This window comes from Typopeltis vanoorti, chromosome 16, assembly GCF_054136105.1.
Source record: "Typopeltis vanoorti isolate ZY-2024b chromosome 16, IOZ_Tvanoo_1.0, whole genome shotgun sequence".
Taxonomy (NCBI): domain Eukaryota; kingdom Metazoa; phylum Arthropoda; class Arachnida; order Uropygi; family Thelyphonidae; genus Typopeltis; species Typopeltis vanoorti.
The window spans coordinates 23,010,834-23,025,009 of record NC_143564.1 but is presented as its reverse complement, the minus strand read 5'-3'; the positions used below and the strand labels follow the sequence as shown (position 1 = coordinate 23,025,009).

At 37.3% G+C, this 14,176-nt stretch overlaps 1 protein-coding gene across 3 annotated transcripts in view; it reads left to right on the top strand.

Moving 5' to 3' along the window:
- The window catches only part of LOC150097892 (sodium/potassium-transporting ATPase subunit alpha-like), a 221,532-nt gene that overhangs the window by 142,451 nt on the left and 64,905 nt on the right, over nt 1-14,176 (top strand). For all 3 annotated transcript variants that reach the window (XM_090405971.1, XM_090405968.1, XM_090405969.1), the window contains exon 16: nt 6,095-6,249. In XM_090405971.1, the coding sequence (XP_090262097.1) occupies nt 6,095-6,249 (155 nt within the window). The remainder of the gene's footprint in view (nt 1-6,094; nt 6,250-14,176) is intronic.

The window sequence follows — 14,176 nt, the reverse complement described above, 5'->3', positions numbered from 1 at the left end:
CGACAGCAGTATTTTCTGATGATGGTTTTTTGCTAATCTCCCTTAAATGTCCTTTTTTGTTATTGTTGGGATGTATTCATTTAGAACAGCTGTTTGTTCTAAATGAATACATCCCAGCAATGGTTTGGAGAATCAAATTTTTGTGTGCTCTTGACGCCAAGGATTTTTTGATGCCATACTGAGATGGATTGCAAGCTGAATATAGCGTCTTATAGAAGTTGGCTTTCAGTAGACAGATGTAAAAAGTGATCCATTCCATTTCCATTTGTTATGTACATCTAGAAATGAAATTCCTCTTGGTTCTTTTTCTATAATAGTTTAAATTTAATTTGGGGATATGGATTATTGAATTTTCCAAATAGAATTCTGTTTCTGTGTGACTGCAAGCATGTCATTTATGTATTGTAGCCTAGTAGATGGCTTGGGTCAAGAGCAAAGATTCTTTCTTCTATGTGTTCTAGATGAAAGTTTGATAAGTAGATGGTTGATCTTTCCATGTGAGGTCTGAGTATGTGATTACATTTATGTAATTTAGGGACTTGGGGTTAATGGTGGACTGAAGAAGTTCAGGTGGTATATTGCAAAAGTTGGTAAAATAGCTCAACGAATTACTTGATGTTGAAAAACATGCTAACAAGTAAAGATAAGGAAGTTATTATCCCTCTTTATAAGCTATGATTCAGCTGCACCTTGACTACTACTCACAGATTTGGTCACCTGGGTTTCTTGGAGACCAGGAGGTGGCCGGAAAGATTCAAAGACAAGTAATCAAGAGGGTGACAAATCTGTGGAATACTCTCTACGAGGTTAGGTTGAAGGTTTGTGGATTACAAAATTTAGTTGATAGGTGGAAAAGAGGGGACATGATAGAAACTTAAGATATTCAAGTCATAAAAGTGATGCAAATGAAATTTTTCAGTATATGACAAATAGTCTGAGAAGTAGGAGTCATGGAAGTTGTGTAAGAGTGTGTAGACCAGATTTTTTGCATGGTGAGTGAGTGGAATGGATTGCCAAAATTGGTTGTGAGTTCCTTGATGGTGAATGGATTCAAGAAGAGGTATGATAGGATTTGTGTGTATGATGGTTGATTTGGATCTCTCACGATGAGTCTCTAGACTCTGTGGAGATGCTGTAAATAATAAGAATTTTGGTGTACCATATTCTTGGGGAAGGAGCCTTGTATTGTAGGTTCTGAGTTTTAATAGTTTCTTGATTTGTGGACTTCATTTTATCAAATAATTTATTCATCAAGTTGATATTTGGTAGATCCCTACTAATTTAAGAATGTGTGTTGATAATCCAAAGGAGTAATTTCATTTTACATTCATAGGATTTGGAATCTAAGACTACGGTGGTGTTTTCCTTTGTCAGCTTCAAGGGTTTCAATTCAAATAGTGGAATATTCAGTTATGATGGTTGGGCATCATGAATAACTTTGTCGACCTTAAAATGAAGTATGTTAGCCTCATCACTAGAAAGATGATTGATATTCTTTTCAATGTTGTGCATAAATTCTAGATAGGGAATTTGTTTGTGCAAAATGGTAAATCTATGGCTCCATGCTAGTACCTTTTAGTTCTTCTGGGGGGTAATGTTTTTGATAGATAGGCTACCATTTGTAAGCAGGTAATTTGGATGCATTTTTCTGTGATCATTCCAGTAAGGTTGAATACTTCTGATTAATGGTACTTTTTTAAAATGCTTTAGTGCCTGCATTTTTTGAGATTAATTATTACACCCTCCATGGAGTCGGCAGACTCATCATGGGAGGTTCATTCAACTGACAACATTTATCAGCCTGAATCTTAAAATCCTTAACACTCACTACATTAACAACATATTCTGGCAATTTGTTCCCATTCTCTCACAATTCTCTAATTAAAAAATCTATTCACACCCTTCTTCACCACACTCTTACATAACTTTCAGAAATTACCTCTTGTTCTTTGCCTCTTGCCTTCTACTCCTTTTTATAATCCCCTTATATTAATCTGATAAAATCTCCTCATTAACTTAAACACCTCTGTCATATCACTTCTTTAACTCCTATTCACCAAACTGCAATCTACATTCCTTCAACCTCTCTCCATAATCACCATTTTGGGAGCCCTAATTTTGTCTTAATCACTCATCTCTGTACTCTGTCCTTCTCCAATGTTTCCACATCACAATGAAATCTTGGTGACCAAATCTGAGCACAATAGCTCAAGTGTGTCTGACTAATGCTTTAATACAGTGGCACAACTACCTCCTTATGTCTACATGTCAGTCTACTTTTTATCATAGTGATACTATGATGTGTGCTCTTTGCAGCACTTGCAATATGCCCTTTAAACTTCAGTCTACTATCAACGATCACTCCAAAATCTCGAAACTCATCCACTTTCTGCAGTACAGCACATCAATATAGTATACAGCTTTATATTTCTGCACTCCAAAATGCAATACATTGCACTTATTAATATTAAAACTGCAACCCCACTGCTTTATTCATGTCAAAAGTCTATTCAAATGTTACTGCAGGGAATGAACATCAGCTGTGCTACTTAATTCTCAACTTTGCATCAGCAAACAAATGAAGATCCCCAGTCAGCCCACATGATATATCATCTACAAACAAGTTAAACAGCAGAGGTCCAAGAAAGGAACCCTTGGTAATGCTACTAGTTACCCTCCTCCAATGAGACACTGGTCCATTGCACATAACTTGCTAGTATTGCTCAGAGCCAATCACTAATCAATCGAACCAATATGCTATTTATCCCTTGTACACCAACTTATGTGGTAATCTATCAAATGCTTTTCCAAGTCCAAGAATATCACTGTATATGATTGTCCCTTATTTAACATGCTCATTAGCTTATCATAAAATGTAAGTAAATTGCTAAAACAAGACCTAGCCTTTACAAATCCATGCTGACCATCATAAAGATACTAAGTCTATCAACCCCGTCTAAAATTCTATTCCTAGCCAATCTCTCAATACCTTCACTACAACTGCAATTATACAGCCTCATCTATAATTGGAAACTTCTGTCCTAGAACCATGCTTGTGGAGTAGTACAATTTTGCCTTCTTTCCATTCCTTAGGAACCTTTCCCACTGCAAGACTTTCAATAAATAACCAGGTCAAGGGCATAGCTAACTGTTGTGCACATTCCTTATAAATATGTGGTGTTATATCATGCATATCCACTGTCTTACTAACATCTAACCCAATCAACACCTGATACACATGTTGCATAGCATCATTTACACCAGTATGGTATAGACTGAAACTCATAATCAGGGAATGGCTAGCTTCAAGATAAATTTTATAATTACCTTGTGATTTAATAACTTATCTTAGCAAAGGCTGGTATTAATTTAGCATACCTGCATTTCTTTCAAAATGACATTCTACCATGTGATTTTCCTAATAGATTGCTCTTCTATTAGGAAAATCATAGAAGAGCAATATGTTGCAGACTCACCATCAAGGAATAACTTGTAATTATAAAATCCCATATGTATCACAGTAAAAAAAAAAAAAAAATCGCATTATGCAGAATTTTGGCACATGTGTGATTTTATAATTATGGAAACTCCACATGTCTCCTTGTACAAGAAAGAATGGTGTTGTATAATGAAAGTAGGATTATGCCTCAGTAACTTTTTTTTAAAAGATGGTAATAGCTACATTAAATACAGGAAGTGGTTACATGATGTTCCGGCTGAACTTTGCAAAGGCATTTGATAAGATGTCATATGAAAGACTGTATGAATCGGAATGAATATGGAGTTGGTGATATGGATAAAGAGGGTGACTGATGGAGAGACATCAAGCACTCTTATTTCAATCAGTGGTTGGAATAGAATCCAGGAGAAGGTAGATGAATAGCAGTGTTCCACAGAGTTATGTACTCATGCTTTTACTATTTAATTTGTAAGTTAATGATATAGGAAATGATCTGGATGGAAATATTCAATTTGCTGATCTAAAACTGGGTATGGCAATAGTTAATAAAGGTAGCATAGAAATTCTTGCGGGATGTAAGTGAGCTGACTATATCAAAAAAGTGAATGGTTGCCAGTTTAATGTGATAATTTTAAATTATACATTTTGGGATTAAAAGATCATCAGCTCTGTACTATACTTTTGGAATTGGATTGCAAAGAATTAATGAGGTTATGGATTGAAGTTCAGAGGGCATATTCCAGAGGTAGCAAAATAACTCACAGGATCAGCTGGTTATTGAAGAATAACACCAACAGAGAGATAAAAGGTAAACTTCATAAGTCTGATATGGACACATCTGGACTACTGTACACAGATCATCAGCTGAGTTTCTTGGGAATGAAAAAGGTGGAGAGGATCCAGAGGCAAGTGGATGGTTGTAGGTGTGCATGGAATACTCCTTTTAAAGATGTGGATTGTAAGAATGGTTGACGGTGGAAAAGTGGAAGAGATGATGGATATAACTTCCTAAAAGTGTTCTATACAATTGATGCCAATGATTTTTTTTATTATTATTTCTTGACTGCAGTGTGGGGAAGAGCAATGAGTCATCCCCAGAAATTAAGAGTAATTAGCAAGGATGCAAACTAGATTTTTGAAAGGATGGAAATGTTTTGTCACTAAATGCATTTATAGAGAAATATGAAAAGGAAGTATGAAGTACTTTGCAAAACGATTAGTGGGCCTCTCATGATCTTTGGATTATATGGAGATACCACTTGCTAACCAGCCAAAAGGCTGCAAATTCGAATCTCGCCATGGGCATGGATGTTTGTGATTGCCTGTGGAAATACTAGTGGTGGTGGTGGTAGGCGATAGATGGCATTGGTAGTTGCTGTCAGTTGGTGAATTATGAGTGGTGGAGACAGTTGGTAGATGCCCTCCCTCGATGAGTCTTTGGATTCTCTGGAGGTAACAAATAATAATAATAATACCCATGAATAATAAGACTAGTGAGTTAGATAGATTGGGTATCATATAGCATTGGCAAGTTATATGAGCGAGCAGCATTCCAGAAGAGGACAGTTACTTGTAGTGCCCCAGGTATGGTTTGGAACATTGCTGTTTGCAGTAGTTTTCAGTTATACAGCTCTTTGTAAATAAAAAAGTTAAACTGTGATTAGTATAGATATGGGTGCACTGGGGGATTGGAATAGATTGTGAGTGAGTGGAGTTTTCATGTCAGCAATGTAGTTGTAAGGTTTTTAAATTGGAAAAGCAAACATAGTTTTCCATATTATAAAAATTGAATGTTTTGTAGCAAAGTTGAAAAGAAAGGGATCTGAGACTAATAGTAGACAAGGATCCAATTTAGGAGATGGGTTAAAATTGTCATTGTCAGGATGTTATGCAGTATTCTGACGGTATGATATGAAGGACACATGTGCAATTCGTTTTTATTCCCTTCTATAAAGCTTTCATCAGGTTGCATATGAATTGCTGCTCAATTTTGTCATCTGGTTTTCTTAGTGAGAGGGATATATTGGGAAGAGTCCAGATAAAATTGAATAATGTACTTGCCAGTCTGAAATGTTGAGTGTGAAGAAAGATGGAGGAAATAGTTTGCAGAGCCTTGTAGATAGAAGGATGAGGAATATGATTGAAACCCAAGTTGGTAGTTGTTACCAGTTTAATGTGAGAGATATTTCATAGAATGGTGGATCTGAGTTGAATAGGACTTTACTCAAAAGCTGTATAAGTTGAGTATGGGAGGAGAGAGGAGCAGTTTTGAGTTGAGTGATTGGTGAATGAAATGTATTGCCTAAGAGTAAATTCACAAACCGTGAGATAACTGACAGTAGGACCTCACATAAGTCTAAATTCTATAGCGATCTTTAAAAAAATAAAATAAAGTAAAATAAATACATATATTTATCTTTTGAAGCATAAAGTTTCATATCAAATATGCATATTTCATATGAAACTTTATGGTATTACAATAGACAAATTGAACCACCTTTTTGAGTTTTCTAAATTTATTTAGAGAATTAACATGTCATATGCTTACTTTTATGTGTATATTCTATATAAAAAATCTAAATGTCACTTTTCCATCAGTTCATTCAAATCCAAATTTCTTTTTATTTCTTCTAGGTCGATTAATCTTTGACAACCTCAAAAAGTCAATTGCCTATACATTAACTAGTAATATACCTGAAATTACTCCTTTCCTGTTTTTCATTTTGTGTGATGTCCCATTGCCTCTAGGAACTGTTACAATACTCTGCATAGATCTCGGTACTGATATGGTAAGTATATGTTATTTAATTAATAATTGCTTCAAATGATGACTCAAATTATTATTATTACCCAAGATCCCATGGAGTCAAAGACTCATCTAGGAGGTCCTTTTATCATACACAGAGCTCATCATACTGTGCTTTAAACACTCAAATTCTCTGCAGACACGACACTCTCAGGCAAGGTAATCCAATCATTCACAACTCTGCATGAAAAAAAACCTGCTTCTCACTCCCCTGCTCATGCCCTCTTTAAACAGTTTCCAGGGATGACCTCTGGTTCTATCCTGATCTCGCACTGTTTTCTGTAGAACTTCTCCAACAGTGATCCAATAACAACCCCTTACTAACTTGTAGGTCTCTATCATATCTCCCCTCTTCCTCCTATCTGCCAGACTGTAAATTGCATCTTCTCACTCTTTCCTCATATTCGGCATTCTAGAGGTCAGAAACTACCTTAGTCGCCTCTGGACCCTTTCCAACATCTTTGTCCTTTTGAAAACCAGGTGACCAAATCTGGACACAGTAGGCCATGTGTGGCCTGATCAAAGCCTTATACAATGGAACAAGAATCTCCCTACTTCTACAAGTCAGTGTCCTCCACATCATTCCCAGAAGTCTGTGTTGTCTTCACAATTTTGGCAATGTCCCCTAAATTTCAGATCCTTATCCATTATTATCCCAAGATCTCTTATTTCCTCAGCATCTGACAATATATCCTCACCAAGCACAAATTCTGCATCCCAACTTTGTTTCCCAAATTTTAAAACCTTACATTTTGCAACATTGAACGCTCATCTCCCATGCGCAATTTATTTAAGTCTTCTTGTAAGGCTACAAAATCTCCTCTACTCTTCATGTTTTGTCCCAACTTTGCATCATCTGCAAACAACTCAATATCTCCATCCAAATCTTCACCAATATCATTAATATACAAGTTAAACAGTAATGGCCCTAAAACAAACCCCCTGAGGCACACCACTAGTGACTTTCCTTTTCCTGGATATTGTTCCCCCACAACTTGCTGATACCTATCAGATAGCCAGTCTCCGATCCAATGCACTCATCTAATATCCACCCTCGTGCGCTTCAAAGTGACTATCATCTTATGTGGTAATCTATCAAAAGCTTTTGCAAAATCTAAGTATATTACTGTCTCCCCCTCTAATCTATCTAAGGAAGCAGTCACTTTATTGTAATAAGTAAGTAGATTACTAATACATGACCTCTCTTTAGCAAATCCATACTGTCCATCAAAGATGATACCATTGTTGTCAAACCAATTCCGGATCCTAGTTCTCACAAGCTTCTCCAACAACTTAACCACAACACCTGACACACAGATAGGCCTATAATTTGATGCTTTAGCTTTAGCACCTCCCTTATGAAGCAGCATAATCTTGCCCTCCTTCCACTCCTTAGAAAATTGACCCAGGGCAAGACTTATGTTAAATATGTCAAGGTTTGTGGCAACTTCCTGGCACATTCCTTCAGAATATGTGGTGATATATTATCAAGTCCCATAGCCTTATTAACATCAATTTTGCTTAACTCCCTATACACCTCTTGCCATCAACTACTCCTAATCTCTCCATGAAGCCACATAGTCACATTCACAATATTAAAAGACCCTTATGACCTGCTCATTAAGTATCTCCACTATATCTTCTGCAACAGCTGTCTTTATACCATTATCCCCAAGCAATGTCAACAAAATCTCCTCTACTCTTCATGTTTTGTCCCAACTTTGCATCATCTGCAAACAACTCAATATCTCCATCCAAATCTTCACCAATATCATTAATATACAAGTTAAACAGTAATGGCCCTAAAACAAACCCCCTGAGGCACACCACTAGTGACTTTCCTTTTCCTGGATATTGTTCCCCCACAACTTGCTGATACCTATCAGATAGCCAGTCTCCGATCCAATGCACTCATCTAATATCCACCCTCGTGCGCTTCAAAGTGACTATCATCTTATGTGGTAATCTATCAAAAGCTTTTGCAAAATCTAAGTATATTACTGTCTCCCCCTCTAATCTATCTAAGGAAGCAGTCACTTTATTGTAATAAGTAAGTAGATTACTAATACATGACCTCTCTTTAGCAAATCCATACTGTCCATCAAAGATGATACCATTGTTGTCAAACCATGTAATGGTTTGACAACAATGTGACTATGTGGCTTCATGGAGAGATTAGGAGTAGTTGATGGCAAGAGGTGTATAGGGAGTTAAGCAAAATTGATGTTAATAAGGCTATGGGACTTGATAATATATCACCACATATTCTGAAGGAATGTGCCAGGAAGTTGCCACAAACCTTGACATATTTAACATAAGTCTTGCCCTGGGTCAATTTTCTAAGGAGTGGAAGGAGGGCAAGATTATGCTGCTTCATAAGGGAGGTGCTAAAGCTAAAGCATCAAATTATAGGCCTATCTGTGTGTCAGGTGTTGTGGTTAAGTTGTTGGAGAAGCTTGTGAGAACTAGGATCCGGAATTGCATCATCTGCAAACAACTCAATATCTCCATCCAAATCTTCACCAATATCATTAATATACAAGTTAAACAGTAATGGCCCTAAAACAAACCCCCTGAGGCACACCACTAGTGACTTTCCTTTTCCTGGATATTGTTCCCCCACAACTTGCTGATACCTATCAGATAGCCAGTCTCCGATCCAATGCACTCATCTAATATCCACCCTCGTGCGCTTCAAAGTGACTATCATCTTATGTGGTAATCTATCAAAAGCTTTTGCAAAATCTAAGTATATTACTGTCTCCCCCTCTAATCTATCTAAGGAAGCAGTCACTTTATTGTAATAAGTAGATTACTAATACATGACCTCTCTTTAGCAAATCCATACTGTCCATCAAAGATGATACCATTGTTGTCAAACCAATTCCGGATCCTAGTTCTCACAAGCTTCTCCAACAACTTAACCACAACACCTGACACACAGATAGGCCTATAATTTGATGCTTTAGCTTTAGCACCTCCCTTATGAAGCAGCATAATCTTGCCCTCCTTCCACTCCTTAGAAAATTGACCCAGGGCAAGACTTATGTTAAATATGTCAAGGTTTGTGGCAACTTCCTGGCACATTCCTTCAGAATATGTGGTGATATATTATCAAGTCCCATAGCCTTATTAACATCAATTTTGCTTAACTCCCTGTACACCTCTTGCCATCAACTACTCCTAATCTCTCCATGAAGCCACATAGTCACATTCACAATATTAAAAGACCCTTATGACCTGCTCATTAAGTATCTCCACTATATCTTCTGCAACAGCTGTCTTTATACCATTATCCCCAAGCAATGTCAACCTTCGTCCATAATTTTTTTTTTTTTTTTGCTGGCTACATAGCGAAAGAACTCCTTAGGGTTCTTTTTGGCTTCATTAACTAACTGCTACTCATACCTCACTTTTGCTACCCTTACCAACCAAGTCACCTGCCTTGCCTGGTCTTTGTAATCCTCATGTAATTGGTTATTACTACTTTCTTATGCTGCTTCAATAATGCCTTTTTCTCTGTATCACATGCTTAATCTCTTTATTCATCCATTTCACACTTACCCTATTTAACCTTCTGACCTGTTCTTCTACTTCTCTTCCACTTGGTTAGACTATAATAAATTTAGTTTAATCCTTTATCCAAGTGTAAGCAAACAAAGTTTGTGCCTGAAGCTTCAGGACTGAGGCAACTCATGGTAAAGGTGGACTAAGCTCTCATTACTTGTCAGAGTTATTTAATAATAAGGTGCTTTTGGCAACTTGTATAGGTAAATATGACTTCTCCATTACTTCCACCTTAGTATCCTCACTTCTGGGTCCGGCTCCCACTGACGAGACCTCAAAAGTTGAAATCGGTCTAGGTAGTGGCCCTTCTCTTAATGCATAGCATTATACATCTCCTTGAGGAGATGTGCTTTGCATTATGGGAGATACTAAGACCAGTGATGAGAGTTTAGTCCACCTTTACCACGAGTTGCCTCAGTCCTGAAGATACTTCAGGTGCAAACTTTGTTTGCTTACACTTGGATAAAGGATTAAACTAAATTTACTACTAGATAGTTCTTGAAAATTCCCACAGATGCGTTGATCTCTTTTCCAGCTTACTCATCATTCCATGCTACACCTGCAAACTGTCTCCTGAGCTCTTCATAATCACTCCCCACCCCATAGTTCCACATATACCCTTTTCTCACAAAGGTTCTCACACTGCTGGCAACCCACCCAGGTAATCACTTCATGATCATTCTCACCAATTTGTGGGTGATTGGGCATCTGATTTATAATTACATCCTCTGAGATGATCAAATCCAACACCCTCAATCCTTGTGTGCCCTCTGTTACATACTGCTGAGGTAGTTGTCCCTCAAAAACTCACTCATTTTCTTACTTCCAGTTGCTATCTCATCATTCTAAGTCTATATTGCCATAATTAAAATCACCCATAATGATCACCCTTTTCTTATTTGCTTGACTAATTTTATTATACATTTCATTATCACCACCATCCACATTACCTGGTCTATAACAACATCCAACGAAGTATTTGATTTCCATTCACCTCTATCTCACACCATGCTGCCTCAAAACCACTGGCACTATTTCTCTCTTGTATCTCTACCTTGTATGGACATAACTCTTTCTCTATGATCAATAGCACTCCCCCTCCCTTTTTACCCCTTCTATCCTCACGAAACACATCATCCCTTTCCATCTCTATTCCTGTCGCGATGTCGTCCTCATCTAACCATGTCTCACTTATTCCGACAATCTTTGGGTGAAGATGCAATTAATGCAACCATTTCATCTGCCTTGTTTCTTATACTTCTAGCATTGGTATATAAACACAACAGCTCATTTCTGGATCTAATCTACAGCTAGTTCCACTGATACCACTCACTCATGTGATCTCTCCATGCTGGATTGGGGCCATTTCCCTTTCTGCTTCTTCATTTTAGAACCCTTTGCAATTCCATCTGTTCTTTATCCCTGGTCATCCCATTTCTTACCTGCCTACATATTCTCTCGTATATGTAGGCAGGTAATCCCATCCCATTTCTTACCTGCTCTTGGAGCATCCACCTTTCTCACGCTGTGTACCCCTGTCCACCCTGAGCCTCCCCATTTCCCTGCTCCTCTTGCACACCCATTCTCTCATTTTTTATACTCATACCACTCACTTCCTCATTCATTTCCACTTCTTCAATCTCTCCTGTCTTACTCTTCTGCTCTTCCACATCACTCCCCTCTTGATCTGATTCATTCTCTCCATTCACTTCTCTACCTTCAGTCTTTCCAAGCGACTCACACCATAACCACTCAAATGCAGTCCATCACTCCCATACAGCTCACTTCGTCCCTCAAACTCATTCCACACATTAACAAACTGTACTCCCATCTCCTCACACATTTCAGCCAGAATATCATTCATTATCCTTGCTCTCTGCCTCATTTCACCACAATCATACCTAGGCAACGCACTGACTACCCTTCCTGTCACACTATTCTCTTTTATCTTTCGAAGCAGTCTCCTGACATTCATTTTGACATGCTCTTTGTTCTCTCTCAAATCATTTGTATCAATTAATACAATTAACTCTTTTGCTCACTCCTGCCTCATATCCAATGCCTCAATCACTCTACTCATTTTACCGCCTGGAAAACATACCTTGTGCATTTTATCCTCTAGCACACCTTTAATAATGGAGTCGCCATACAACGCCACTCGCTCATCTTTTGTTAACTCTTTCATGCCATCATGATTTATTTTAATAGTTTTGACCTGCATTCTCTTAATTTCATTCCGCATCCATTTCGTTTCTTGCCTCATCCAATCCAATTCACCTTCTGAATCTCGCGACACATTCTCTCTATCATGAAATCTTTCTAACTCTTGACCCCTCTCTTCTCACTTTCCCTCTCATTCATCCTTCTTTGTTTCCGTACTTTCAGTCCAACGTACGTCCAACTTTCACTATCATTCTTCTCACTTTCACTCTCATTTATCTTTCTTTGTTTCCATACTTTCGGACTAACATGCGTCCAAACTTTCGCTATCATTCATTCTTTTTTAACTATCATTTATTCTTTCAATTTCGTTTCTTTCCACCTCACTTTCATCCCTTTTAACATCCGTTACGTTTTTCAAATCGCTCTTTTTCTTTTTTCCTGATTTTTTAACATTTTTTCATCTTTCTTCCTCACCATCCTTCTCTTTCAAACGTGCACTCGCGACACAATCGGTACTAACTCTTTCTATCATCAATTTCATATTTGCATTCATCAGTTCCTTGTTCAGGTCACACTTCGCACACACCCTTCTTCTATCAACACTAAACATACACAAATCATTTATGTAATCGAAGGAATACATATAACAGACCTCACACTTAACGAAACGACTGAAATCTAAATTAAATCATGGAATGACAATGCCACCGCCATTTTTTTCCTCTCTGCAGGTTACTAGTTCTAATAATAATGATTTCGTAATTTAGTTTAGACAAGAAAAATCCCCCACACTAATAATACCGGTAGCGTACAACATTTACAGCCGCTCTTACTCAAACAATTACGCATATATACTTAATTATTCCTAGTAAAACTTATCTGAATCAGGAGCTCTTCGAATCGCATCCACAGCGCTTGGCTCACTAGCACCCTCTTTATCCAAATCATTAAATCTGTATAAAAAAACTTTCTTAAGAAAAAACCCTATTTATACATTGGATGTAAATTTGTGAGAGGTCAGTATAGGAGACAGCTGAATTTTTTTTTTCTCTGAGGAACCCCTCTGGTTTTTAATCATATATACAGACAATCGGCCATGAGAATGCATGCAATTTACAGACAAAAATACTAGTGGTAGTGGGCAGTAGATGGCATTGTGTATTGATGATGATGGCAGTAGTGGATCTGTGTAGTTGGTGGATAAGGACTCTTCCCAACATATTACAGTTAGTGCTGAGTGCCCTTCCTCAATGAGGCTATGGACTCCTTGGAGGTATCACGTAATAATAATTTTACTATCTTTCACAATTTACTTCATCCTGTATTCTCAGTTTGAAAAAGGTGTACATTTTCAGCATTCTTTCCCATTCTCAAAAACTAAAATTTTGAAAGTGATGTTACTTTCCTCTTTATCTATGTCCCTTTTCATAAAACTATTTCACACTAAATTTCTAATTTATCATTGTCCTTTTCTTTCTACATTCTTAAGTCTAGCTGTCTGTCAGGATAACTTTAACCTGCAGAACTGACGGTATGGCCAATGAGTTCTCCACTTTCATCTCTCCATCCAATTTTACATTGCATAATTTGAGCAGTTCCCCCCATTCGTAAACTTAGTCTGGCTCAAATATGTTAATGATATTTGGCAATATGACTGCGAAACTTGCCTTATTTCTTAGCCATGTAAACATCAATACAACTGAATGCAGTTTACATCAAAACTATAATATCTTGCACTACTATTCCTAGGCACATCACATCCAGAAGGCAACTTCTTTCACTGTGCACTGGAGCTTCTCACATACAAGAGCCCCAATAGTTTAGGATGATCACACCTTTGCCAGTCAAGGCAAGGCTTTCATGAAATTTCTTCCACACAAATTCCTCATCACAAATAGTTTATGAAATCGAAGGCTACTTGATTTCTACTATAATCAGCTTTGGACACCTTGTTCAGTTTTTACTACATGCATATAATTAAGATAATTGTGATCAATACTACACAGTCATGTCATGTAAGGCTCTTTCATGTGCATGCATGCATACACACAATTCATTTACTGTTTATTATTAACATCCAACCTCCATTAAGACAAAGAAAAGTTTTGTATAGTTTTTGGTTGTTTTGAAATAAAACATATCTTAGAAAGTATCCTAAAATCTTTTTTCTTATACAAGAA